General features: G+C 46.1%; 1 protein-coding gene across 2 annotated transcripts in view; it reads right to left on the bottom strand.

The window, feature by feature from the left end:
• Positions 1 to 17,711, bottom strand: part of FAAH (fatty acid amide hydrolase) — a 126,863-nt gene extending 109,152 nt beyond the window's left edge. Inside the window, exon 1 of one of the 2 annotated variants that reach the window (XM_044273561.1) lies at positions 17,435 to 17,711. In XM_044273561.1, coding sequence (XP_044129496.1) covers positions 17,435 to 17,641 — 207 coding nt within the window. In that variant the 5' untranslated portion in view covers positions 17,642 to 17,711. Of the gene's footprint in view, positions 1 to 3,294; positions 3,563 to 17,434 lie in introns of those variants that run through there. The other variant, XM_044273562.1, reaches the window with a different exon arrangement.
• Positions 17,712 to 26,999: the final 9,288 nt, after the last annotated feature.

Raw genomic sequence — 26,999 nt, 5'->3', positions numbered from 1 at the left:
CACCCCAAACACTCCCACTGCACACGCTGGCCAGAATGGTGACCTGTATACTCGCTTGCTTAAACAGTGACAGGCGGATCGGTGACATCAAGCAGTCTGATGATTACTGAGTAGCTATGCTATCAAATTAAAATGGGGGAATGTTTTCCTCCTGCCGAAAGGGAGTACTAATTGCACAGTTACCAGGAAACACTGTGTATGCAGTGGCGCCAGTGTCTGTAAGGGAGGACCCTCTCCGCCTCCCACAGAGTCACACTCCTCCCGCTGCCACAAGCAACCATTGCAGTCTCCTCAATATGATGGAGCAGTTTTTCCATGTGCCATGCCAGGCTGAGGCAATTCAGAAAGCCGACAGCTCCTGCCTAAACGCCCAGGTTTAGGCCTACCAACACTCTGGCCTGTCTCTGGCGCATAATCAGTTCCCTGACCCCATGGATTTCTGGGCAGGCAGACTGGAACAGTGGCCCGAATTGGCACAGTACGCTCTCCATCTTCTCTCTTGCACAGCCTCCAGTGATATATCAGAGGGGGGTTTCAGCACCACAGGGGGTATGGTGACCCCCAAATGGACAAAGTTGTCCTGCCATGCACACTTTTGTGGTTCAGTGTCCTCCTGATGGTAGACTCATGAACAGTAACATTAGCTAATGTGAGAAATGTCATTTGGTGCTTAGAGGTTTCTCTGGGCTGCTTTGTGGCTTTGTGGACTATTACACGCCTTGCCCTTGGTATGATCTTTGTTGGTCAACCAAACCTGGAGAGGGCAATAATGGACTTCAATTTCCTCCATTTGTACAGTCTGTCTGACTTTAGATTGCTGGAGTCCAGACTCTTTTTAAAGATGGGTTTGTGACCTTTTCCAGCCTGATGAGCATCAGCAACTCTTCTTCTGAGGTCCTCAGAAATATACTTGTTCCTGCCATGACACACTACTGCAGACATTTGAAGATCAGACTTTGATAGATCCTTGTCCTTTACAAATAAAACAAGCCGCTCACTCACAGCTGATTGTCACCCCATTGATTGAAGAGACAGTCACATTATCTGCTATCCCGGAAGGTTCCCATACTTTTACTGCTCACAGACATGTAATATTGGATCCTTTCCCTCTAGGTCTGACTCATTTCTTTGATTTGGTTCTTTATCTACTTTTATGACTTTTTTTGAAATCTGATCTTTTAGAGTAAATTTAGAGAAATAGATACAAATCTGAAAGGTTCACAAACTTTCAAGTACCACCTTAATTGGGGGAGAAGTATATATTACATATCACACTATATAGCTACCCATGGGGGTACATATTACGTGATATATCTGCTGATGGGGTGATACATATTACATATCACACAATATAACTGGTGATGGGGGGTACATAATACATATCACACTATATAACCGGTGATGGGGGGTACATAATACATATCACACTATATAACTGCTGTGCTGATGGGGGGGTACATATTATGTATCACACTATATAACCGGTAATGGGGGGGATAAATATTACATATCACACTATATAACTGCTGTGCTGATGGGGGGATACATATTACATATCACACTATGTAACTGCTGATGGGGGGTAAATATTACATCTCACACGACATAACTGCTGGAAGGGGGTACATACTATGTATCACACTATATAACTGCTGTGCTGATGGAGGGATACATATTACATATCACACTATATAACTGCTGTGCTGATAGGGGGATACATATTACATATCACATTATATAACTGCTGTGCTGATGGGGGATACAAATTACATTTCACACTATATAACTGCTGTGCTGATGGGGGATACAAATTATATATCACGCTATATAACTGCTGTGCTGATGGGGGGATACATATTACATATCACACTATATAACTGCTGTGCTGATGGGGGATACAAATTATATATCACGCTATATAACTGCTGTGCTGATGGGGGATACATATTACATATCACATCATATATCTGCTGATGGGGGGTAAATATTACATATCACGCGCCATAACTGCTGGAAGGGGGTACATATTACGTATCACACTATGTAACTGCTGTGCTGATGGGGGGATACATATAACATATCATATATCTGCTGATGGGGGGATACATATTACATATCACACTATATAACTGCTGTGCTGATGGGGGGATACATATAACATATCACATCATATATCTGCTGATGGGGGATACATATTACATATCACACTATATAACCGGTGATGGGGGATACATATTACATATCACACTATATAACTGCTGTGCTGATGGGGGGGATACATATTACATATCACATCATATATCTGCTGATAAGGGATACATATTACATATCACACTATATAACTGCTGTGCTGATGGGGGATACATATTACATATCACACTATATAACCGGTGATGGGGGATAGATATTACATATCACACTATATAACTGCTGTGCTGATGGGGGATACATATTACATATCACACTATATAACCAGTGATGGGGGGATACATATTACATATCACATCATATATCTGCTGATGGGGGATACATATTACATATCACATCATATATCTGCTGGAAGGGGGGATACATATTACATATCACACTATATAACTGCTGGAAGGGGGTACATATTTTGTATCACACTATATAACCACTGATAGAACTACTAATGGGTGGGTAGATATTGCATATCACACTATAGAACTGCTGATGGGGGTACATATTGCAGATATATTCCCCCTCACAGTAGTTATGCCCAGATATGTGCTATTTTATACATACAACACCCTATATACATACAGCACATACATCCTGTGTAGGAAATAGCCAAGTACTCTGTGTGGGATAGCGCCACTATATCATACATACCGCACACATGAAATATTTGCCCCAGGTAAGAATTGCCTATCTATAACTGTGCACCCACCCACCGTATCCATCATGCACCACCTCACCCATCATGCACCACCTCACCCATCATGCACCACCTCACCCATCATGCACCACCTCACCCATCATGCACCACCTCACCCATCATGCACCACCTCACCCATCATGCACCACAGCGCCCCACCACTCACTCCTCTTCCCACCATAATGACCAATACATCAGAACTGCTCCCCCGCTCACCACCAGCGCCTGTTTAACGCTCTTGGTAACAATGGGGTGTGGCTGAGTGCACGGCGGAATTCCACAGACCACAATCGGTTACACGCACAATCTATAAGCCTTGTGTGAAGATTTCCTGATAGTGCTGCGGTGGAGGTGGCCTGGGCCACAGAGCTTACACTCTCCACAAGGCAAGTTACCTGTTTCTTAAAGTCTGCAATGCGGCGTTCCATTAGGTGAAGCGCCTGATCCCGCAGCTTCTGCGCCCGCTCAATCTTCTTGCGGCTGCGCAGTCGGTTGAAACATTTCAGGACAATGGTGGAGGCCACAAAGCAGCAGAACGTGGACAGTAACAAGTGGCTGATGGCAAATTCCAGCAGAGACCAGAACATGGTGCTGGAGCGGGAACTGGTCAGAGCGAGGAGTGGTCAGAGCAAGGAGTGGTCAGAGCGAGAAGGGATCAGAGCGAGGACTGGTCAGAGCGAGGAGCGGTCAGAGAGAGGACTGGTCAGAGCAAGGAGTGGTCAGAGCGAGAAGGGATCAGAGCGAGAAGGGATCAGAGCGAGGAGCGGTCAGAGAGAGGACTGGTCAGAGCGAGGAGCGGTCAGAGAGAGGACTGGTCAGAGCGAGGAGCGGTCAGAGAGAGGACTGGTCAGAGCGAGGAGCGGTCAGAGAGAGGACTGGTCAGAGCGAGGAGCGGTCAGAGCGAGGACTGGTCAGAGCGAGGACTGGTCAGAGCGAGGACTGGTCAGAGCGAGGACTGGTCAGAGCGAGGAACGGTCAGAGCGAGGAACGGTAGAGCGAGGAGCTGTCAGATCGAGGGGCGGTAGAGCGAGGAGCTGTCAGGGCGAGGAGCGGTCAGAGCGAGGACTGGTCAGATCGAGGAGCGGTAGAGCGAGGAGCTGTCAGATCGAGGAGCGGTAGAGCGAGGAGCGGTAGAGCGAGGAGCGGTCAAGGCGAGGAGCGGTCAAGGCGAGGAGCGGTCAAGGCGAGGAGCGGTCAAGGCGAGGAGCGGTCAAGGCGAGGAGCGGTCAGAGCGAGGAGCGGTCAAGGCGAGGAGCGGTCAGAGCGAGGAGCGGTCAGAGCGAGGACTGGTCAGAGCGAGGAGTGGGCTGCACCGGGCATGGAGCGACTCCGCACCGCTGACCACCAGAGAATGGATGAGGATCTGGCGTCCGCGACGTCTTCTACATGAATGTTCAGCTTGAGCTCTTCCTGACAACTCTGCCCATATTGCGACAGCTGAGAGGACTATCACTCCTATCAGGGGCTAATCCCGGCATCAGAAACCAGATCAGAGCCTGACAAAAATAGAAGCGCAGGACGGGAGCCGCCAAACTACAGGAAAGGTCTTAACTCTTCAGCTGCTGGGAAGTCACCAGCACTAAAGGAGCAGAGAAGGAAGCGGGAGAAACGGCCCATACACCTCCCCCGCTGTGTCCCCCATCACCCTATATACCCGTACACCGCAACATATACATCGCCCTATATACCCGTACACCGCAACATATACATCGCCCTATATACCGGTACACCGCAACATATACATCGCCCTATATACCCGTACACCGCAACATATACATCGCCCTATATACCCGTACACCGCAACATATACATCGCCCTATATACCCGTACACCGCAACATATACATCGCCCTATATACCCGTACACCGCAACATATACATCGCCCTATATACCCGTACACCGCAACATATACATCGCCCTATATACCCGTACATCGCAACATATACATCGCCCTATATACCGGTATACCGCAACATATACATCGCCCTATATACCCGTATATTGTGTGATATGTAATATGTATCACCCCATCAGCAGATATATCACGTAATATGTACCCCCATGGGTAGCTATATATATATATTACATATCACATCATATATCTGCTGATGGGGGGGTACATATTACATATCACGCGACATAACTGCTGGAAGGGGGTACATATTATGTATCACACTATATAACTGCTGTGCTGATGGGGGGATACATATTATATATCACACTATATAACCAGTGATGGTGGATACATATTACATATCACATCATATATCTGCTGATGGGGGATACATATTACATATCACATCATATATCTGCTGGAAGGGGGGATACATATTGCATATCACACTATAGAACTGCTGATGGGGGTACATATTGCAGATATGTTCCCCCTCACAGTAGTTATGCCCAGATATGTGCTATTTTATACATACAACACCCTATATACATACAGCACATACATCCTGTGTAGGAAATAGCCAAGTACTCTGTGTGGGATAGCGCCACTATATCATACATACCGTACACATGAAATATTTGCCTATATACCCGTACACCGCAACATATACATCGCCCTATATACCGGTATACCGCAACATATACATCGCCCTATATACCCGTACACCGCAACATATACATCGCCCTATATACCCGTACACCGCAACATATACATCGCCCTATATACCGGTATACCGCAACATATACATCGCCCTATATACCCATACACCGCAACATATACATCGCCCTATATACCCGTACACCGCAACATATACATCGCCCTATATACCGGTACACTGCAACATATACATCGCCCTATATACCCGTACACCGCAACATATACATCGCCCTATATACCGGTACACTGCAACATATACATCGCCCTATATACCCGTACACCGCAACATATACATCGCCCTATATACCCGTACACCGCAACATATACATCGCCCTATATACCCGTACACCGCAACATATACATCGCCCTATATACCCGTACACCCCAACATATACATCGCCCTATATACCCGTACACCGCAACATATACATCGCCCTATATACCCGTACACCGCAACATATACATCGCCCTATATACCCGTACACCGCAACATATACATCGCCCTATATACCCGTACACCGCAACATATACATCGCCCTATATACCTGTACACCGCAACATATACATCGCCCTATATACCCGTACACCGCAACATATACATCGCCCTATATACCCGTACACCGCAACATATACATCGCCCTATATACCCGTACACCGCAACATATACATCGTCCTATATGTGCCCCCTCACAGTAGTTATACCAGATATGTGCCCCCTCACAATAGTTATACCAGATATGTGCCCACCTCACAGTAGTTATACCAGATATGTGCCCCCTCACAGCATATACCCAGATATGTGCCCCCCTCACAGTAGTTATACCAGATATGTGCCCCCTCACAGTAGTTATACCAGATATGTGCCCCCTCACAGCATATACCCAGATATGTGCCCCCCTCACAGTAGTTACACCAGATATGTGCCCCCTCACAGTAGTTATACCAGATATGTGCCCCTTCACAGTAGTTATACCAGATATGTGCCCCCCTCACAGTAGTTTTACCAGATATGTGCCCCCTCACAGTAGTTATACCCAGATATGTGCCCCCTGACAGCATATACCCAGATATGTGCCCCCTCACAACAGTTATACCAGATATGTGCCCCGTCACAGTAGTTATACCAGATATGTGCCCACCTCACAGTAGTTATACCCAGATATGTGCCCCCTGACAGCATATACCCAGATATGTGCCCCCTCACAACAGTTATACCAGATATGTGCCCCGTCACAGTAGTTATACCAGATATGTGCCCCCCTCACAGTAGTTATACCAGATATGTGCCCCCCTCACAGTAGTTATACCAGATATGTGCCCCCCTCACAGTAGTTATACCAGATATGTGCCCCCCTCACAGTAGTTATACCAGATATGTGCCCCCTCACAGTAGTTATACCAGATATGTGCCCCCTCACAGTAGTTATACCAGATATGTGCCCCCCTCACAGTAGTTATACCAGATATGTGCCCCCTCACAGCATATACCCAGATATGTGCCCCCTCACAGTAGTTATACCAGATATGTGCCCCCCTCACAGTAGTTATACCAGATATGTGCCCCCTCACAGTAGTTATACCAGATATGTGCCCCCTCACAGTAGTTATACCAGATATGTGCCCCCTCACAGTAGTTATACCAGATATGTGCCCCCCTCACAGTAGTTATACCAGATATGTGCCCCCCTCACAGTAGTTATACCAGATATGTGCCCCCCTCACAGTAGTTATACCAGATATGTGCCCCCTCACAGTAGTTATACCAGATATGTGCCCCCTCACAGTAGTTATACCAGATATGTGCCCCCCTCACAGTAGTTATACCAGATATGTGCCCCCTCACAGCATATACCCAGATATATGCTGTGGCGAAACCAACCTCGCCATTGGGTTTTAGAGAGGCCTGTTTAAAAGCCTCTTGCCTCAGGATTATGGCCCATACTAACTTTTAAACCCCTGAACCTATTCCAGGGAATTTTGGATAGGTTTGTCCCCAAGTTATACTGGTTAAATTGATGTAAGTTATATGTATGGACAATGTAACCTCACAAAGTTGTAACAATTTATAATAAGTGTAACTTGTCAGCTTGGGAGATAGTTGAGTGGATAGACAGAGGGGAGGAATATGCTGGGTGTGGTTCTATTGTCCCATTGTGTGTTTAAATGGTGATGTCTGTCCTGTTGTCTCCACATGTGTATTGGCGATTTCCCTTTGTCCTGAGAGATAATTGGATTGCTCCTCGGTTGTCTCCAGGACAGAGAGGAGGAAACCATGATGCATTGTGGGGATATGTTGTATCTGTCCTGTGTCGCAGTCTCCCTTCTGGTCCTCTGGGGGCGTGAACGATTGGTTGCTGTACTTACATTGTGTGTGTTGTAATATACTGATTGGTTGTATTTCAAAACCCTGTGGGCAGTACTATGTTTGTGGTTTGTGAATAAAAGAGGCTGTACTTGAAGAACAGTCAGACCACTACTTGACCCTCAACACGGAGCCTTGTCTCGTTATTGGGGTGATTCCCTGTATGCTGTTAGAGAGTGATTGCCAGGAGTGTAAGCTGATTGTATGCTTTTCCTGTTCGTCTGCTAGCAGCTATTCGCGAGGTTCCAGTTTGGAGTGCTATTTTGTATCCAGTTCGGGAGGTTGGTGTTCTGCAGTAGCTGTGCCTGTCTCGCAGAAAGGGGCATATCGCCTAAACGGATTTTAACTCCTTGTCTGCTGAAACGGTCTGTTACAATTGGTGGCAAGCGGCGGGATCGTTCCTACAGCCAGAAGGACAGCTACAGGAGACACCATTTCTGTGGATTCTACAATTTAAGGGCAACGCATGTCCCAGTACAGCGACCCTAAAAGCACCAGGATGGAACCAGCAGTGTTATACGAGGAGGAGGACCTGGATGGCCGGGATGCATTAAGGAAAGGCATCTGGTACCAGGCCCTGGATAATGTACAATACCAGCGAGGCGAGAGTTTCCCCAGTGAAGAGCAGCGATTGCAGAAGCAAGTGGCCCTGCGGATGCCCTTCCTGGGGGAGCAGCCCCTGGAGGAATGGGTGAAGGAACTAGAGCACCGGGTATGGCAGGAGCTATGGCTGGAGGATGCCTACCTGGCGCTCTGGTGGTATATGGCACAGTATATACCCTGGACAGCTGAGCATGACAAGCCAGAGGGAGAGGAGTTTGATGGTCCTGGCTTGTTATGGGAGTCCTTTGCAGAGCCTGGCTTTGGGAGCCCTGCGCAAACCAGACTTCAGGACATTTTCTATGAGAGGGAGGCTAGGCATGAGTGGGATGACCCCCATGAGGTAGAGCAAGACCTGGCTCACCTAGCAACCCTGGAGTGGGAACTGGAGCAGGACTACCGAAATCTCTTCCACTCCATTGGGAAGGCTCAGCAGGACAGTAAGGTGACAGACCCAGATCCAGACCCATTCAGCTGGGCAGATATTGTAGAGTGCTACTGGGAAGGGCCCCAGGTGGCCGGTAGAGATGGGACCGAGGTCTCTCCACCGGTCCTGCAGGGAATTGGGAGCCCAGTCTCCATTCCCCAGCGGCAGTGTGAAATGCAGGGAGAGGAGAGCAGCGTCCTCCCTCCCCAGCGGCAGACTGAGTTACAGGGGGCAGAGGTAGTTGTTCCTGCCCCCCAGCAGCAGCATGATTTTTTGGGAATTGGGAGCCCAGTCTCCATTCCCCAGCGGCCGAGTGATGTGCCGGGAATTGGGAGCCCAGTCTCCATTCCCCAGCGGCAGAGTGTCCAGCAGGGAATAGAGATCCCAGTCTCCATTCCCCAGCAGCAGGACACTGTATTGGGAGCAGAGACAGTCGGTCTCCCTCCACAGAGTATGGAAGTATATATGGGAGAGGAGCTTGCTACCACCTCTCCCCAGCGGCGGATCCGTAATTTACAGGGAATTGGGAGCACAGTCTCCATTCCCCAGCGGCGGATCCCTAATTTACAGGGAATTGGGAGCCCAGTCTCCATTCCCCAGCGGCCGAGTTATGTGCCGGGAATTGGGAGCCCAGTCTCCTTTCCCCAGCGGCAGGACACTGTATTGGGAGTGGAAACAGTCGGTCTCCCTCCCCAGAGGCTGGAAATATGTATGGGAGAGGAGCTTGTTACCCCCTCTCCCTATTGGCCGTGTGAATTGCAGGGAATTGGGAGCCCAGTCTCCATTCCCCAGCGGCGGATCCGTAATTTACAGGGAATTGGGAGCCCAGTCTCCATTCCCCAGCGGCCGAGTTATGTGCCGGGAATTGGGAGCCCAGTCTCCTTTCCCCAGCGGCAGGACACTGTATTGGGAGTGGAAACAGTCGGTCTCCCTCCCCAGAGGCTGGAAATATGTATGGGAGAGGAGCTTGTTACCCCCTCTCCCTATTGGCCGTGTGAATTGCAGGGAATTGGGAGCCCAGTCTCCATTCCCCAGCGGCCGTGTGATTTATTGGGAATTGGGAGCCGAGTCTCCATTCCCCAGCAGATAACGGCCAAGAGGATAGAGAAGGCGCTCATAGGGTAAGTAAGTTCAGCAAATCAGATTTCTAGTGAAAGAAATGGTTTGCTCACCTATTGTGGTTGCATCAATTGGATGCAACTGCAATGGAGAATGAGTGTAGATAAATGACGGTTGGTGCAGCCTAGATTCGTCCGATCGCCTTGGGCAGGAGCCACCCTGCCACTTGGGTAACGGTATGAAGAAGAGTACGCTAGACCTTAGGTAGAGCGTGTGGACCACAGAGGGCGCACAAAACAACCGGTCGAAGACAATGTTTTTGACTCTTCTCCATTCCCCAGCGGCAGGCGGAGTTACAGGGGGCAGAGACAGTCGGTCCTGTCCCCCAGCGGCAGAGTGTCCTACAGGGAATAGAGAGCCCAGTCTCCTTTCCCCAGCAGCAGGACACTGTATTGGGAGCGGAGGCGGTCAGTCGCCCTCCCCAGCGGCTGGAAGTATGTATGGGAGAGGAGCTCATTACCCCCTCCCCCCAGCGGCAGCTTAACGCACCAGGGGGAGACAGTAAGCCCCACAACAGTGCAGATGGGACCGTGGTCTCTGCACTTACAGCACAGGGGGTAGGGACAGTCGGTCCTGTCCCCCAGCAACAGGGCTGTTTAGCCAAAGGGGAGACAGTCGGTCTCCCCCTCCAACAACCAGACTCTAACCAGGCTTCTTCCATGGTAGCGCTGATACCAGGGCAGAGTACCGCTGATCACTGCCCACAAAGCAACTCAGAGACCGGGAGTACCAGCTGCCAATATGGCCTTGGTGGATTCACTGGAAAGAGACAGGCTACTAAATTCAACAGGTCCAGTATTGGGTTGTGGGTGGGCTGCCAGACTAACTCAGGTACCGACCGGCGTGAGGTCAGGTATCTGGTTAGTCTTCCCGGGAGGGGGGGGGGGGGGGGCGGCAGAGATGTGTGGCAAAACCAACCTCGCCACTGGGTTTTGGAGAGGCCTGTTTAAAAGCTTCTTGCCTCAGGATTATGGCCCATACTAACTTTTAAACCCCTGAACCTATTCCAGGGAATTTTGGATAGGTTTGTCCCCAAGTTATACTGGTTAAATTGATGTAAGTTACATGTATGGACAATGTAACCTCACAAAGTTGTAACAATTTATAATAAGTGTAACTTGTCAGCTTGGGAGATAGTTGAGTGGATAGACAGAGGGGAGGAATATGCTGGGTGTGTTTCCATTGTCCCATTGTGTGTTTAAATGGTGATGTCTGTCCTGTTGTCTCCACATGTGTATTGGCGATTTCCCTTTGTCCTGAGAGATAATTGGATTGCTCCTCGGTTGTCTCCGGGACAGAGAGGAGGAAACCATGATGCATTGTGGGGATGTGTTGTATCTTTTCTGTGTCGCAGTCTCCCTTCTGGTCCTCTGGGGGCGTGAACGATTGGCTGCTGTATTTACATTGTGTGTGTTGTAAAATACTGATTGGTTGTATTTCAAAACCCTGTGGGCAGTACTATGTTTGTTTTTTGTGAATAAAAGAGGCTGGACTTGAAGTACAGTCAGACCACTGCTTGACCCTCAACACGGAGCCTTGTCTCGTTATTGGGGGAATTCCCTGTATGCTGTTAGAGACTGATTGCCAGGAGTGTAAGCTGATTGTCTGCTTTTCCTGTTCGTCTGCTAGCAGCTATTCGCGAGGTTCCAGTTTGGAGTGCTATTTTGTATCCAGTTCGGGAGTTTGGTGTTCTGCAGTAGCTGTGCCTGTCTCTCAGAAAGGGGCATATCGCCTAAACGGATTTTAACCCCTTGTCTGCTGAAACGGTCCGTTATATATGCCCTCTCACAGTAGTTATACCCAGATATGTGCCCCTTCACAGCATATACCCAGATATGTGCCCTCTCATGGTAGTTATGGCCAGATATGTGCCTCCTTACAGTAGTTATACCCAGATATGTGCCCCCTTACAGTAGTTATACCCAGATATGTGCCCCCTCACAGCATATACCCAGATATGTGCCCTCTCACAGTAGTTATGGCCAGATATGTGCCTCCTTACAGTAGTTATACCCAGATATGTGCCCCTCGCTGTAATATGCCTAGATATGTGCCCCTCTCACAGTAGTTATACCCAGATATGTGCCCCCTCACAGTAGTTATACCCAGATATGTACACCCTCACAGTAGTTATACCCAGATATGTGCAACTGAGAGGAATGGAGGAGCGGGGAGCGCTAGCATCTGAGAGGAATGGAGGAGCGGGGAGCACCAGCACCTGAGAGGAATGGAGGGGCGGGGAGCACTAGCACCTGAGAGGAATGGTAGAGCGGGAAGCACAGCACCTGAGAGGAATGATGGAGCGGGGAGCACCAGCACCTGAGCGGAATGGAGTAGCGGGGAGCACCAGCACCTGAGAGGAATGGAGGATAGGGGAGCACCAGCACCTGAGAGGAAAGGAGGAGCGGGGAGCGCCAGCAACTGAGAGGACTGGAGGATAGGGGAGCACTAGCAACTGAGAGGAATGGAGGGGCGGGGAGCACCAGCACCTGAGAGGAATGGAGGAGCAGGGAGTACCAGCACCTCAGAGGAATGGAGGAACGTGGAGCACCAGCACCTGAGAGGAATGGAGGAGCGGGGAGCACCAGCACCTCAGAGGAATGGAGGAACGTGGAGCACCAGCATATGAGAGGAATGGAGGAGCGGCGAGCACCAGCACCTGAGAGGAATGGAGAAGCGGGGAGCGCCAGCACCTGAGAGGAATGGAGAGGCAGGAAGCACCAGCACCTCAGAGGAATGGAGGAACGTGGAGCACCAGCACCTGAGAGGAATGGAGGAGCAGGGAGCACCAGCACCTGAGAGGAATGGAGGAGCGGAGAGCACTAGCACCTGAGAGGAATGGAGGAGCGGGGAGAACCAGCACCTGAGAGGAATTGAGGAGCGGAGAGCACCAGCACCTGAGAGGAATGGAGGAGCGGGGAGCACTAGCACCTGAGAGGAATGGAGGAGCGGGGAGCGCCAGCAACTGAGAGGAATGGAGGAGCGGGGAGCACCAGCACCTGAGAGGAATTGAGGAGCGGGGAGCACCAGCACCTGAGAGGAATGGAGGAGCGGGGAGCACAAGCACCTGAGAGGAATGGAGGAGCGGGGAGCGCCAGCAACTGAGAGGAATGGAGGAGCGGGAGCACTAGCACCTGAGAGGAATGGAGAAGGGGGGAGCACCAGCACCTGAGAGGAATGGAGGAGCGGGGAGCGCTAGCACCTGAGAGATGGAGGAGCGGGAGGAGGCGGGGAGCGCCAGCACCTGAGAGGAATGGAGGAGCGGGGAGCACCAGCACCTCAGAGGAATTGAGGAGCGGGGAGCACCAGCACCTGAGAGGAATGGAGGGGCGGGGAGCACCAGCACCTGAGAGGAATGGAGGAGCGGGGAGCACCAGCACCTGAGAGGAATGGAGGAACGGGGAGCACCAGCACCTGAGAGGAATGGAGGAGCGGGAAGCACCAGCACCTGAGAGGAATGGAGGAGTGGGGAGCACCAGCACCTCAGAGGAATTGAGGAACGGGGAGCACCAGCACCTGAGAGGAATGGAGGAGTGGGGAGCACCAGCACCTCAGAGGAATTGAGGAACGGGGAGCACCAGCACCTGAGAGGAATGGAGGAGCGGGGAGCACTAGCACCTGAGAGGAATGGAGGAGCGGGGAGCACCAGCACCTGAGAGGAATGGAGGAGCGGGGAGCACCAGCACCTCAGAGGAATTGAGGAACGGGGAGCACCAGCACCTGAGAGGAATGGATGAGCGGGGAGCACTAGCACCTGAGAGGAATGGAGGAGCGGGGAGCACCAGCACCTGAGAGGAATGGAGGAGCGGGGAGCACCGGCACCTGAGAGGAATGGAGGAGCGGGGAGCGGATCTGGGACAGTTGGGAAGTATGGATGGTGTAGGACCTGTGATGCTGATGTCACCACAGCTATTGGCAGATGCAGTTCCTTTATTAGATGTACAGGACCTGTGATGACATCATCACAAATCCTTTAGCTTTCTCCACTGATGATAGGTATTCTAGACTGGAGCCGGACAGGACCCTGTATCAAATGTAATTAGGGGGCAAGGCCTTTGCTTCACCTCCCCCTATATCCTCTAGTACTCCTATATACATAAAAACCTCCCCCTATATCCTCTAGTACTCCTATATATATACACACCTCCCCTATATCCTCTTACACATCTATATATATACACAGCTCCCCTATATCCTCTATTACTCATATATATATATATATATATATATATACCCACCTCCCCTATATCCTCTTACACACCTATATATATACACAGCTCCCCTATATCCTCTATTACTCATATATATATATATATATATATATATATATACACACACACACCTCCCCTATATCCTCTTACACTCCTATATATATACACAGCTCCCCTATATCCTCGTATCTACACCTATATACATATATACATCCTCCTATACCTTCATATTCACACCTATATACATACACACCTCCCCTATATCCTCTATTACTCATATATATATATATACACAGCTCCCCTATATCCTCTTACACTCCTATATATATACACAGCTCCCCTATATCCTCTATTACTCCTATATACATACACAGCTCCCCTATATCCTCATGTACACACCTATATATACACACCTCCCCCTATATCCTCTATTACTCCTATATATATATATATACACACCTCCCCTATATCCTCTATTACTCCTATATAAATACACAGCCCCCTATATCCTCATGTACACACCTATATATACACACCTCCCCCTATATCCTCTATTACTCCTATATATATATACACACCTCCCCTATATCCTCTATTACTCCTATATAAATACACAGCCCCCTATATCCTCTATTACTCATATATATATATATATATATATATACACACACACCTCCCCTATATCCTCTATTACTCCTATATAAATACACAGCCCCCTATATCCTCTATTACTCCTATATATATATATATATATACACACACACCTCCCCTATATCCTCTATTACTCCTATATACATACACAGCCCCCTATATCCTCTATTACTCCTATATATATATATATATATATATACACACACCTCCCCTATATCCTCTATTACTCCTATATACATACTCACCTCCCCTATATCCTCTATTACTCATATATATATACACACACACACACACACCTCCCCTATATCCTCTATTACTCCTATATATACATACACAGCCCCCTATATCCTCTATTACTCCTATATATATATACACACACCTCCCCTATATCCTCTATTACTCCTATATAAATACACAGCCCCCTATATCCTCTATTACTCCTATATATATATATATATATATACACACACACGCACCTCCCCTATATCCTCTATTACTCCTATATACATACACAGCCCCCTATATCCTCTATTACTCCTATATATATATATATACACACCTCCCCTATATCCTCTATTACTCCTATATACATACACACCTCCCCTATATCCTCTATTACTCATATATATATATATATATATATATATATACACACACACCTCCCCTATATCCTCTATTACTCCTATATATACATACACAGCTCCCCTATATCCTCATGTACACACCTATATATACACACCTCCCCCTATATCGTCTATTACTCCTATATATATATACACACCTCCCCTATATCCTCTATTACTCCTATATAAATACACAGCCCCCTATATCCTCTATTACTCCTATATATATATATATACACACCTCCCCTATATCCTCTATTACTCCTATATACATACACACCTCCCCTATATCCTCTATTACTCATATATATATATATATATACACACACACACCTCCCCTATATCCTCTATTACTCCTATATACATACACAGCCCCCTATATCCTCTATTACTCCTATATATATATATACACACCTCCCCTATATCCTCTATTACTCCTATATATATATATATATACACACACCTCCCCTATATCCTCTATTACTCCTATATATACACACCTCCCCTATATCCTCTATTACTCCTATATACATACACAGCACCCTATATCCTCTATTACTCCTATATATATATATATATACACACCTCCCCTATATCCTCTATTACTCCTATATATATATATATACACACACACCTCCCCTATATCCTCTATTACTCCTATATACATACACAGCCCCCTATATCCTCTATTACTCCTATATATATACACACCTCCCCTATATCCTCTATTACTCCTATATACATACACAGCCCCCTATATCCTCTATTACTCCTATATACATACACAGCCCCCTATATCCTCTATTACTCCTATATACATACACAGCCCCCTATATCCTCTATTACTCCTATATATATACACACCTCCCCTATATCCTCTATTACTCCTATATACATACACAGCCCCCTATATCCTCTATTACTCCTATATACATACACAGCCCCCTATATCCTCTATTACTCCTATATACATACACAGCCCCCTATATACTCTATTACTCCTATATATATATATATATATATATACACACACCTCCCCTATATCCTCTATTACTCCTATATATATATACACACCTCCCCTATATCCTCTATTACTCCTATATATATACACACCTCCCCTATATCCTCTATTACTCCTATATACATACACAGCCCCCTATTTCCTCTATTACTCCTATATACATACACAGCCCCCTATATCCTCTATTACTCCTATATATATATACACAGCCCCCTATATCCTCTATTACTCCTATATATATATACACACCTCCCCTATATCCTCTATTACTCCTATATACATACACAGCCCCCTATATCCTCTATTACTCCTATATATATATACACACCTCCCCTATATCCTCTATTACTCCTATATACATACACACCTCCCCTATATCCTCTATTACTCCTATATATATATACACAGCCCCCTATATCCTCTATTACTCCTATATATATACACACCTCCCCTATATCCTCTATTACTCCTATATACATACACACCTCCCCTATATCCTCTATTACTCCTATATATATATACACAGCCCCCTATATCCTCTATTACTCCTATATATATATATACACACCTCCCCTATATCCTCTATTACTCCTATATACATACACAGCCCCCTATATCCCCCTATACTCCTATATATATACACACCTCCCCTATATCCTCTATTACTCCTATATACATACACACCTCCCCTATATCCTCTATTACTCCTATATATATATACACAGCCCCCTATATCCTCTATTACTCCTATATATATATACACACCTCCCCTATATCCTCTATTACTCCTATATACATACACAGCCCCCTATATCCCCCTATACTCCTATAACTTGTTACTTTTGTCGTTTACCACATAATTGGGCACAGAACGGACAGATCTTGGCCAGTCCCCCCCATGGCCTCGTACCCGGGATTTACGACGCAGGACCGTCTTCTCCATCAGTTCCAGGGAGCGATCTCTTTGCGTTTGCGCTCGCTCGATCTTCATCTTGGTGCTTCGCTCCCTCATCCATTGTAGAACCAGGAAGGATCCGACCAAACCCAGGAGCAGAAACACAAAAGCCAAATCTACCAGGAACTCGGGGAGCAGGAGGGCGAGGATCTTCAGGAGCATGGTGGCCACAGCCTCCCCGGGCGCAGGTCCCTCGTCCGAGTGTTCGCCGGGGATCAGACCCAAGGGCAGGAGGGACCAGATGCCAAGAGACCTGGCCCGGATCCCAGCAGACGCTTAGAAGGAGGCTCTGCATCCTTACATGGTCAGGACTACAACCCCCAACATGCCGACAAAGCCCAAATCACATGGGAGAAGAGCCCAGCAAGAGTTCTCTTCTCTTTCACATCTACAACATCAAATCTGTAAGACAGATCCCAGGACATAGGAGAAGTGGTACTGTGCACTAGACATGACGGGACCAAGAGAGAAGAGGTACTGTGCACTAGACATGACGGGACCAAGAGAGAAGAGGTACTGTGCACTAGACATGACGGGACCAAGAGAGAAGTGGTACTGTGCACTAGACATGACGGGACCAAGAGAGAAGTGGTACTGTGCACTAGACATGACGGGACCAAGAGAGAAGAGGTACTGTGCACTAGACATGACGGGACCAAGAGAGAAGAGGTACTGTGCACTAGACATGACGGGACCAAGAGAGAAGAGGTACTGTGCACTAGACATGACGGGACCAAGAGAGAAGAGGTACTGTGCACTAGACATGACGGGACCAAGAGAGAAGAGGTACTGTGCACTAGACATGACGGGACCAAGAGAGAAGAGGTACTGTGCACTAGACATGACGGGACCAAGAGAGAAGAGGCACTGTGCACTAGACATGACGGGACCAAGAGAGAAGTGGCACTGTGCACTAGACATGACGGGACCAAGAGAGAAGTGGCACTGTGCACTAGACATGACGGGACCAAGAGAGAAGTGGCACTGTGCACTAGACATGACGGGACCAAGAGAAAAGAGGTACTGTGCACTAGACATGACGAGACCAAGAGAGAAGAGGTACTGTGCACTAGACATGACGGGACCAAGAGAGAAGAGGTACTGTGCACTAGACATGACGGGACCAAGAGAGAAGAGGTACTGTGCACTAGACATGACGGGACCAAGAGAGAAGAGGTACTGTGCACTAGACATGACGGGACCAAGAGAGAAGAGGTACTGTGCACTAGACATGATGGGACAAAGAGAGAAGAGGTACTGTGCACTAGACATGGCGGGACCAAGAGAGAAGAGGTACTGTGCACTAGACATGGCGGGACCAAGAGAGAAGAGGTACTGTGCACTAGACATGACGGGACCAAGAGAGAAGAGGTACTGTGCACTAGACATGACGGGACCAAGAGAGAAGAGGTACTGTGCACTAGACATGACGGGACCAAGAGAGAAGAGGTACTGTGCACTAGACATGACGGGACCAAGAGAGAAGAGGTACTGTGCACTAGACATGACGGGACAAAGAGAGAAGAGGTACTGTGCACTAGACATGACGGGACCAAGAGAGAAGAGGTACTGTGCACTAGACATGGCGGGACCAAGAGAGAAGAGGTACTGTGCACTAGACATGGCGGGACCAAGAGAGAAGAGGTACTGTGCACTAGACATGACGCGACCAAGAGAAAAGAGGTACTGTGCACTAGACATGACGTGACCAAGAGTGAAGTGGTACTGTGCACTAGACATGACGGGACCAAGAGAGAAGAGGTACTGTGCACTAGACATGACGGGACCAAGAGAAAAGAGGTACTGTGCACTAGACATGACGGGACCAAGAGAGAAGAGGTACTGTGCACTAGACATGACGGGACCAAGAGAAAGAGGTACTGTGCACTAGACATGACGGGACCAAGAGAGAAGAGGTACTGTGCACTAGACATGACGGGACCAAGAGAGAAGAGGTACTGTGCACTAGACATGACGGGACAAAGAGAGAAGAGGTACTGTGCACTAGACATGACGCGACCAAGAGAAAAGAGGCACTGTGCACTAGACATGACGGGACCAAGAGAGAAGTGGCACTGTGCACTAGACATGACGGGACCAAGAGAGAAGAGGTACTGTGCACTAGACATGACGGGACCAAGAGAAAAGAGGTACTGTGCACTAGACATGACGGGACCAAGAGAGAAGAGGTACTGTGCACTAGACATGACGGGACCAAGAGAAAAGAGGTACTGTGCACTAGACATGACGGGACCAAGAGAGAAGAGGTACTGTGCACTAGACATGACGGGACCAAGAGAGAAGAGGTACTGTGCACTAGACATGACGGGACAAAGAGAGAAGAGGTACTGTGCAGTAGACATGACGGGACCAAGAGAGAAGAGGTACTGTGCACTAGACATGACGGGACAAAGAGAAGAGGTACTGTGCACTAGACATGACGGGACCAAGAGAGAAGAGGTACTGTGCACTAGACATGGCGGGACCAAGAGAGAAGAGGTACTGTGCACTAGACATGACGAGACCAAGAGAGAAGAGGTACTGTGCACTAGACATGACGGGACAAAGAGAGAAGAGGTACTGTGCACTAGACATGACGGGACAAAGAGAGAAGAGGTACTGTGCAGTAGACATGACAGGACCAAGAGAAAAGAGGTACTGTGCACTAGACATGAGGGGACCAAGAGAAAAGAGGTACTATGCACTAGACATGAAGGGACCAAGAGAAAAGAGGTACTGTGCACTAGACATGAGGGGACCAAGAGAGAAGAGGTACTGTGCACTAGACATGAGGGGACCAAGAGAAAAGAGGTACTGTGCACTAGACATGAAGGGACCAAGAGAAAAGAGGTACTGTGCACTAGACATGAGGGGACCAAGAGAGAAGAGGTACTGTGCACTAGACATGAGGGGACCAAGAGAGAAGAGGTACTGTGCACTAGACATGACGAGACCAAGAGAGAAGAGGTACTGTGCACTAGACATGACGGGACCAAGAGAAAAGAGGTACTGTGCACTAGACATGACGGGACCAAGAGAAAAGAGGTACTGTGCACTAGACATGACGGGACCAAGAGAAAAGAGGTACTGTGCACTAGACATGACGAGACCAAGAGAGAAGAGGTACTGTGCACTAGACATGACGGGACCAAGAGAAAAGAGGTACTGTGCACTAGACATGACGAGACCAAGAGAAGAGAGGTACTGTGCACTAGACATGACGGGACCAAGAGAGAAGTGGCACTGTGCACTAGACATGAGGGGACCAAGAGAGAAGTGGTACTGTGCACTAGACATGACGGGACCAAGAGAGAAGAGGTACTGTGCACTAGACATGACGAGACCAAGAGAAGAGAGGTACTGTGCACTAGACATGACGGGACCAAGAGAGAAGTGGCACTGTGCACTAGACATGAGGGGACCAAGAGAGAAGTGGTACTGTGCACTAGACATGAAGGGACCAAGAGAGAAGAGGTACTGTGCACTAGACATGACGAGACCAAGAGAGAAGAGGTACTGTGCACTAGACATGACGGGACCAAGAGAAAAGAGGTACTGTGCACTAGACATGACGGGACCAAGAGAAAAGAGGTACTGTGCACTAGACATGACGAGACCAAGAGAGAAGAGGTACTGTGCACTAGACATGACGAGACCAAGAGAGAAGAGGTACTGTGCACTAGACATGACGGGACCAAGAGAGAAGAGGTACTGTGCACTAGACATGACGGGACCAAGAGAGAAGAGGTACTGTGCACTAGACATGACGGGACCAAGAGAAAAGAGGTACTGTGCACTAGACATGACGAGACCAAGAGAAGAGAGGTACTGTGCACTAGACATGACGGGACCAAGAGAGAAGTGGCACTGTGCACTAGACATGAGGGGACCAAGAGAGAAGTGGTACTGTGCACTAGACATGACGGGACCAAGAGAGAAGAGGTACTGTGCACTAGACATGACGCGACCAAGAGAAAAGAGGTACTGTGCACTAGACATGACGGGACCAAGAGAGAAGAGGTACTGTGCACTAGACATGACGGGACCAAGAGAGAAGCGGTACTGTGCACTAGACATGACGAGACCAAGAGAGAAGAGGTACTGTGCACTAGACATGACGGGACCAAGAGAGAAGCGGTACTGTGCACTAGACATGACGGGACCAAGAGAGAAGAGGTACTGTGCACTAGACATGACGGGACCAAGAGAGAAGCGGTACTGTGCACTAGACATGACGAGACCAAGAGAGAAGAGGTACTGTGCACTAGACATGACGGGACCAAGAGAGAAGAGGTACTGTGCACTAGACATGACGGGACCAAGAGAAAAGAGGTACTGTGCACTAGACATGACGGGACCAAGAGAGAAGCGGTACTGTGCACTAGACATGACGAGACCAAGAGAGAAGAGGTACTGTGCACTAGACATGACGAGAACAAGAGAGAAGAGGTACTGTGCACTAGACATAACGTGACCAAGAGAGAAGTGGTACTGTGCACTAGACATGACGGGACCAAGAGAGAAGTGGTACTGTGCACTAGACATGGCGGGACCAAGAGAGAAGAGGTACTGTGCACTAGACATGACGCGACCAAGAGAAAAGACGTACTGTGCACTAGACATGACGTGACCAAGAGTGAAGTGGTACTGTGCACTAGACATGACGGGACCAAGAGAGAAGAGGTACTGTGCACTAGACATGACGGGACCAAGAGAAAAGAGGTACTGTGCACTAGACATGACGGGACCAAGAGAGAAGAGGTACTGTGCACTAGACATGACGGGACCAAGAGAGAAGAGGTACTGTGCACTAGACATGACGGGACCAAGAGAAAAGAGGTACTGTGCACTAGACATGACGGGACCAAGAGAGAAGAGGTACTGTGCACTAGACATGACGGGACCAAGAGAGAAGCGGTACTGTGCACTAGACATGACGAGACCAAGAGAGAAGAGGTACTGTGCACTAGACATGACGAGACCAAGAGAGAAGAGGTACTGTGCACTAGACATGAAGGGACCAAGAGAGAAGAGGTACTGTGCAATGTCTATATATTCAGAATAATTGCAGATACATCCTTGTACATAGAAGCAGTATTATAGTAGTTATATTACTGTACATAGGAGCAGTATTATAGTAGATATATTCTTGTACATAGGAGCAGTATTATAGTAGTTATATTCTTGTACATAGGAGCAGTATTATAGTAGTTATATTCCTGTACATAGGAGCAGTATTATAGTAGTTATGTTCTTGTACATAGGAGCAGTATTATAGTAGTTATATTCTTGTACATAGGAGGCAGTATTATAGTAGTAATATTCTTGTACATAGGAGCAGTATTATAGTAGTTATATTCTTGTACATAGGAGGCAGTATTATAGTAGTTATATTCTTGTACATAGGAGCAGTATTATGGTAGATATATCCTTGTACATAGGAGCAGTATTATAGTAGTTATATTCTTGTACATAGGAGCAGTATTATAGTAGTTATATTCCTGTACATAGGAGGCAGTATTATAGTAGTTATATTCCTGTACATAGGAGCAGTATTATAGTAGTTATGTTCTTGTACATAGGAGCAGTATTATAGTAGTTATATTCTTGTACATAGGAGAAGTATTATAGTAGTTATATTCTTGTACATAGGAGGCAGTATTATAGTAGTAATATTCTTGTACATAGGAGCAGTATTATAGTAGTTATATTCTTGTACATAGGAGCAGTATTATAGTAGTAATATTCTTGTACATAGGAGCAGTATTATAGTAGTTATATTCTTGTACATAGGAGCAGTATTATAGTAGTTATATTCTTGTACATAGGAGCAGTATTATAGTAGTTATATCCTGTACATAGGAGCAGTATTATAGTAGTTATATTCTTGTACATAGGAGCAGTATTATGGTAGATATATCCTTGTAAATAGGAGCAGTATTATAGTAGGTATATATTCTTGTACATAGGAGCAGATTATAGTAGTTATATTCTTGTACATAGGAGCAGGATTATAGTAGTAATTCTTGTACATAGGAGCAGTATTATAGTATATATTCTGTACAGAGGAGCAGTATTATAGTAGTTATATTCTTGTACATAGGAGCGTATTATAGTAGTTATATTCCTTGTACATAGGAGCAGTATTATAGTAGTTATATTCTTGTACATAGGAGCAGTATTATAGTAGTTATCTCTTGTATAGGAGCAGTATTATATTATTCTTGTACATAGGAGCAGTATTATAGTAGTTATATTCTTGTACAATAGGAGCAGTATTATAGTAGTTATATTCTGTACATAGGAGCAGTATTATAGTAGTTATATTTCTTGTACAGAGGAGCAGTATTATAGTAGTTATATTCTTGTACATAGGAGCAGTATTATAGTAGTTATATTCCTGTACATAGGAGCAGTATTATAGTAGTTATATTCTTGTACATAGGAGCAGTATTATAGTAGTTATATTCTTGTACATAGGAGCAGTATTATAGTAGTTATATTCCTGTACATAGGAGCAGTTATCTAGTAGTTTATAGTTCCTGTACATAGGAGCAGTATTATAGTAGTTATATTCTGTATAGAGTGCAGTATTATAGTAGTTAGATCCTGTACATAGGAGCAGTATTATAGTAGTTATATTCCTGTACATAGGAGCAGTATTATAGTAGCATTATATTCTTGTACATAGGAGCAGTATTATAGTAGTTTATATTCCTGTACATAGGAGCAGTATTATAGTAGTTATATTCCTTGTACATAGGAGCAGTATTATAGTAGTTATATTCATGGTACATAGGAGGCAGTATTATAGTAGTTATATCTTGTACATAGGAGGCAGTATTTATAGTAGTGATATTCTTGTACCATAGGATCAGTATTATAGTAGTTATATTTCTTGTATCATAGGAGCAGTATATAGTAGTTATATTCCTGTACATAGGAGCAGTATCTAGTAGTTATATTCCTTGTACAGAGGAGTCAGTATTATAGTAGTTATATTCCTTGTACATAGAAGGCAGTATTATAGTAGTTAATATTCCTTGTATATAGGAGGCAGTTATTATAGTAGTTATATCTTGTATATAGGAGGCAGTATGATAGTAGTTATATTCTTGTACATAGGAGCAGTATTATAGTAGTTATATTCCTGTAACATAGGAGCAGTATTATAGTAGTTATATTCTGTGGACTATAGGAGCAGTATATAGTAGTTATATTCTTGTATATAGGAGGCAGTATTATAGTCGTTATTCTTGTATCATAGGTGCAGTATTATAGTAGTGTATTCTTGTACCTAGGAGCAGTATTCTAGTAGTTATATTCTTGTACCATAGGAGCAGTATTATAGTAGTTATATTCTTGTACATAGGAGGCAAGTATTATAGTAGTTATATTCTTGTACATAGGAGCAGTATTATAGTAGTTATATTCTGTACATAGGAGGCAGTATTATAGTATTATATTCTTGTATATAGGAGCAGTATTATAGTAGTTCTATTCTTGTACATAGGAGCAGTATTATAGTAGTTATATTCTTGTACATAGGAGCAGTATTATAGTAGTTATATTCTTGTACATAGGAGCAGTATTATAGTAGTTATTATTCTTGTACATAGGAGCAGTATTATAGTAGTTATATTCTTGTACATAGGAAGCAGTATTATAGTAGTTATATTCTTGTACATAGGAGCAGTATTATAGTAGTTATATTCTTGTACATAGGAGCAGTATTATAGTAGTTATATTCTGTACATAGGAGCGATATTATAGTAGTCATATTCTTGTACATAGAGCAGTATTATAGTAGTTATATTCTTGTACATAGGAGGCAGTATTATAGTAGTTATATTCTTGTACATAGGAGCAGTATTATAGTAGTCATATTAATGTACATAGGAGCAGTATTATAGTAGTTATATTCTTAATCAAATTTCTTTTTATTGAAGAAAACGCAAATAGTCATGTGACAATTCAATCACTTAAATACCAGGCGCAGCTGGACAAATGCTTATTCACTAAGCGCATGCAATTCAAGTGCAGTGGCGACATGACTCAATAACACATTAACATGTGCATAAAAGTAATTAATACGGAAAAGTAAAGACAAGACATGGGAAGAGGGGAGGGGGAAAGGAGGTAAGGGGGGGGGGGTAATAGATGTCTATCATATGCTTCGTGTGAATCTAGAAGTTACGATAAAGCTTCCAAGGGGACCATGTTTTGATAAACTTTGCTCTAGAGTGAGTCTCCCAGTGTGCAAGCTCCTCAAACCGGTAAAGCTGATCCACCTTCTCGGTCCACATCAAGAGGGATGGAGGAGAATCATTTCTCCATAACAATGGAATCAATAGGCGAGCTGCTGTTATAAGCATAGTCGGTAGATTTAACCTTGAGGGGGTCAGCGTGTCATTAGGACACCATAACATTAGGAGATTTGCGTCTAATCTAACCTGGTTTTTACAGATCTTATTTATAATAGTTTCGATCTCTATCCAGAAAGGCCGGATCTTTTCACAATTCCACCATATATGAGAAAGAGAACCAACATCTCCTCCGCACCTCCAGCAACGGTCAGGGATATCAGAATTGATCTTATGTAGATATTCTGGTGTTTTATACCCTCTTGTGAGCAATTTGTATGAGTTAGCTTGTATCTTAATGCAACGGTTGAATCCGTGTGAGTGTGTGAGGATAAAAGCTTTCTCAGGTTCTGACAAAGTTATGGATAACTCCTTCTCCCAAGCTGAGAGAAACCACAGATCTGGAGGGGCGGAGGAGAGCAGCTCCTTGTATAATGTGGAGAGAGGCTTCCGCGGGCGTTGGCCTACTGAAATCTTCCCCTCCATCCATGAGGGATCATTTGTGGGTCGTGGGACCTTTTCAATAAGCTTTAGGTCCTTTTTAAAGGCCATAACTGCCAAAAAGGAAGCCTTTTGGACCTTTGGAAGAGCGAAAACATCACTCCAATTTAAAGCACCAGACTCAGATATAATGTCTTGTAACCTTAAGCTAGATAGTAGGGCCCAAATTCCTGATGGTGCAGTGGTGGCGGGATGAATATGGGCCTGAAGCAGGTGCAGGGGGATATTCATACTAGGGAACTTAAGAACTGACGCCTGATATAGTTTGGACCACTCCAACAGTAAGCCCTTCCACAAAGGCGAGGCATAAATGTTATTAGCAGTACTTTTCCGCAAACCCCATAAGACCAGTTTATCTTTATAGGTGAGCATATCACACTCCAATTGGGAGACAAGATTGAGAGGGCGCCAGGAGAGGAGGCTTAGAGCTCTGCTTATCATTGCCGCTTTATAGTAAAGGTAATATGTCTGGCAGGCCAAAACCTCCCAATCTTTTCTCCCGAGTGAGGGTGGTGTATGCTATTCTGGGGGACTTACCCGACCATACAAATGCTGAGAAGATTCTGCGGACCTCCACAAAGAAGGAATGGGGTAGCCAAATTGGTAGTGTTTGAATGAAGTAAAGTAGTCTAGGGACAATGAAGGCTTTAATATAA

This window comes from Bufo gargarizans, unplaced genomic scaffold (assembly GCF_014858855.1).
Source record: "Bufo gargarizans isolate SCDJY-AF-19 unplaced genomic scaffold, ASM1485885v1 fragScaff_scaffold_746_pilon, whole genome shotgun sequence".
NCBI classification, from domain to species: Eukaryota; Metazoa; Chordata; class Amphibia; order Anura; family Bufonidae; genus Bufo; species Bufo gargarizans.
This window is presented reverse-complemented; position numbering and strand designations above follow the sequence as displayed.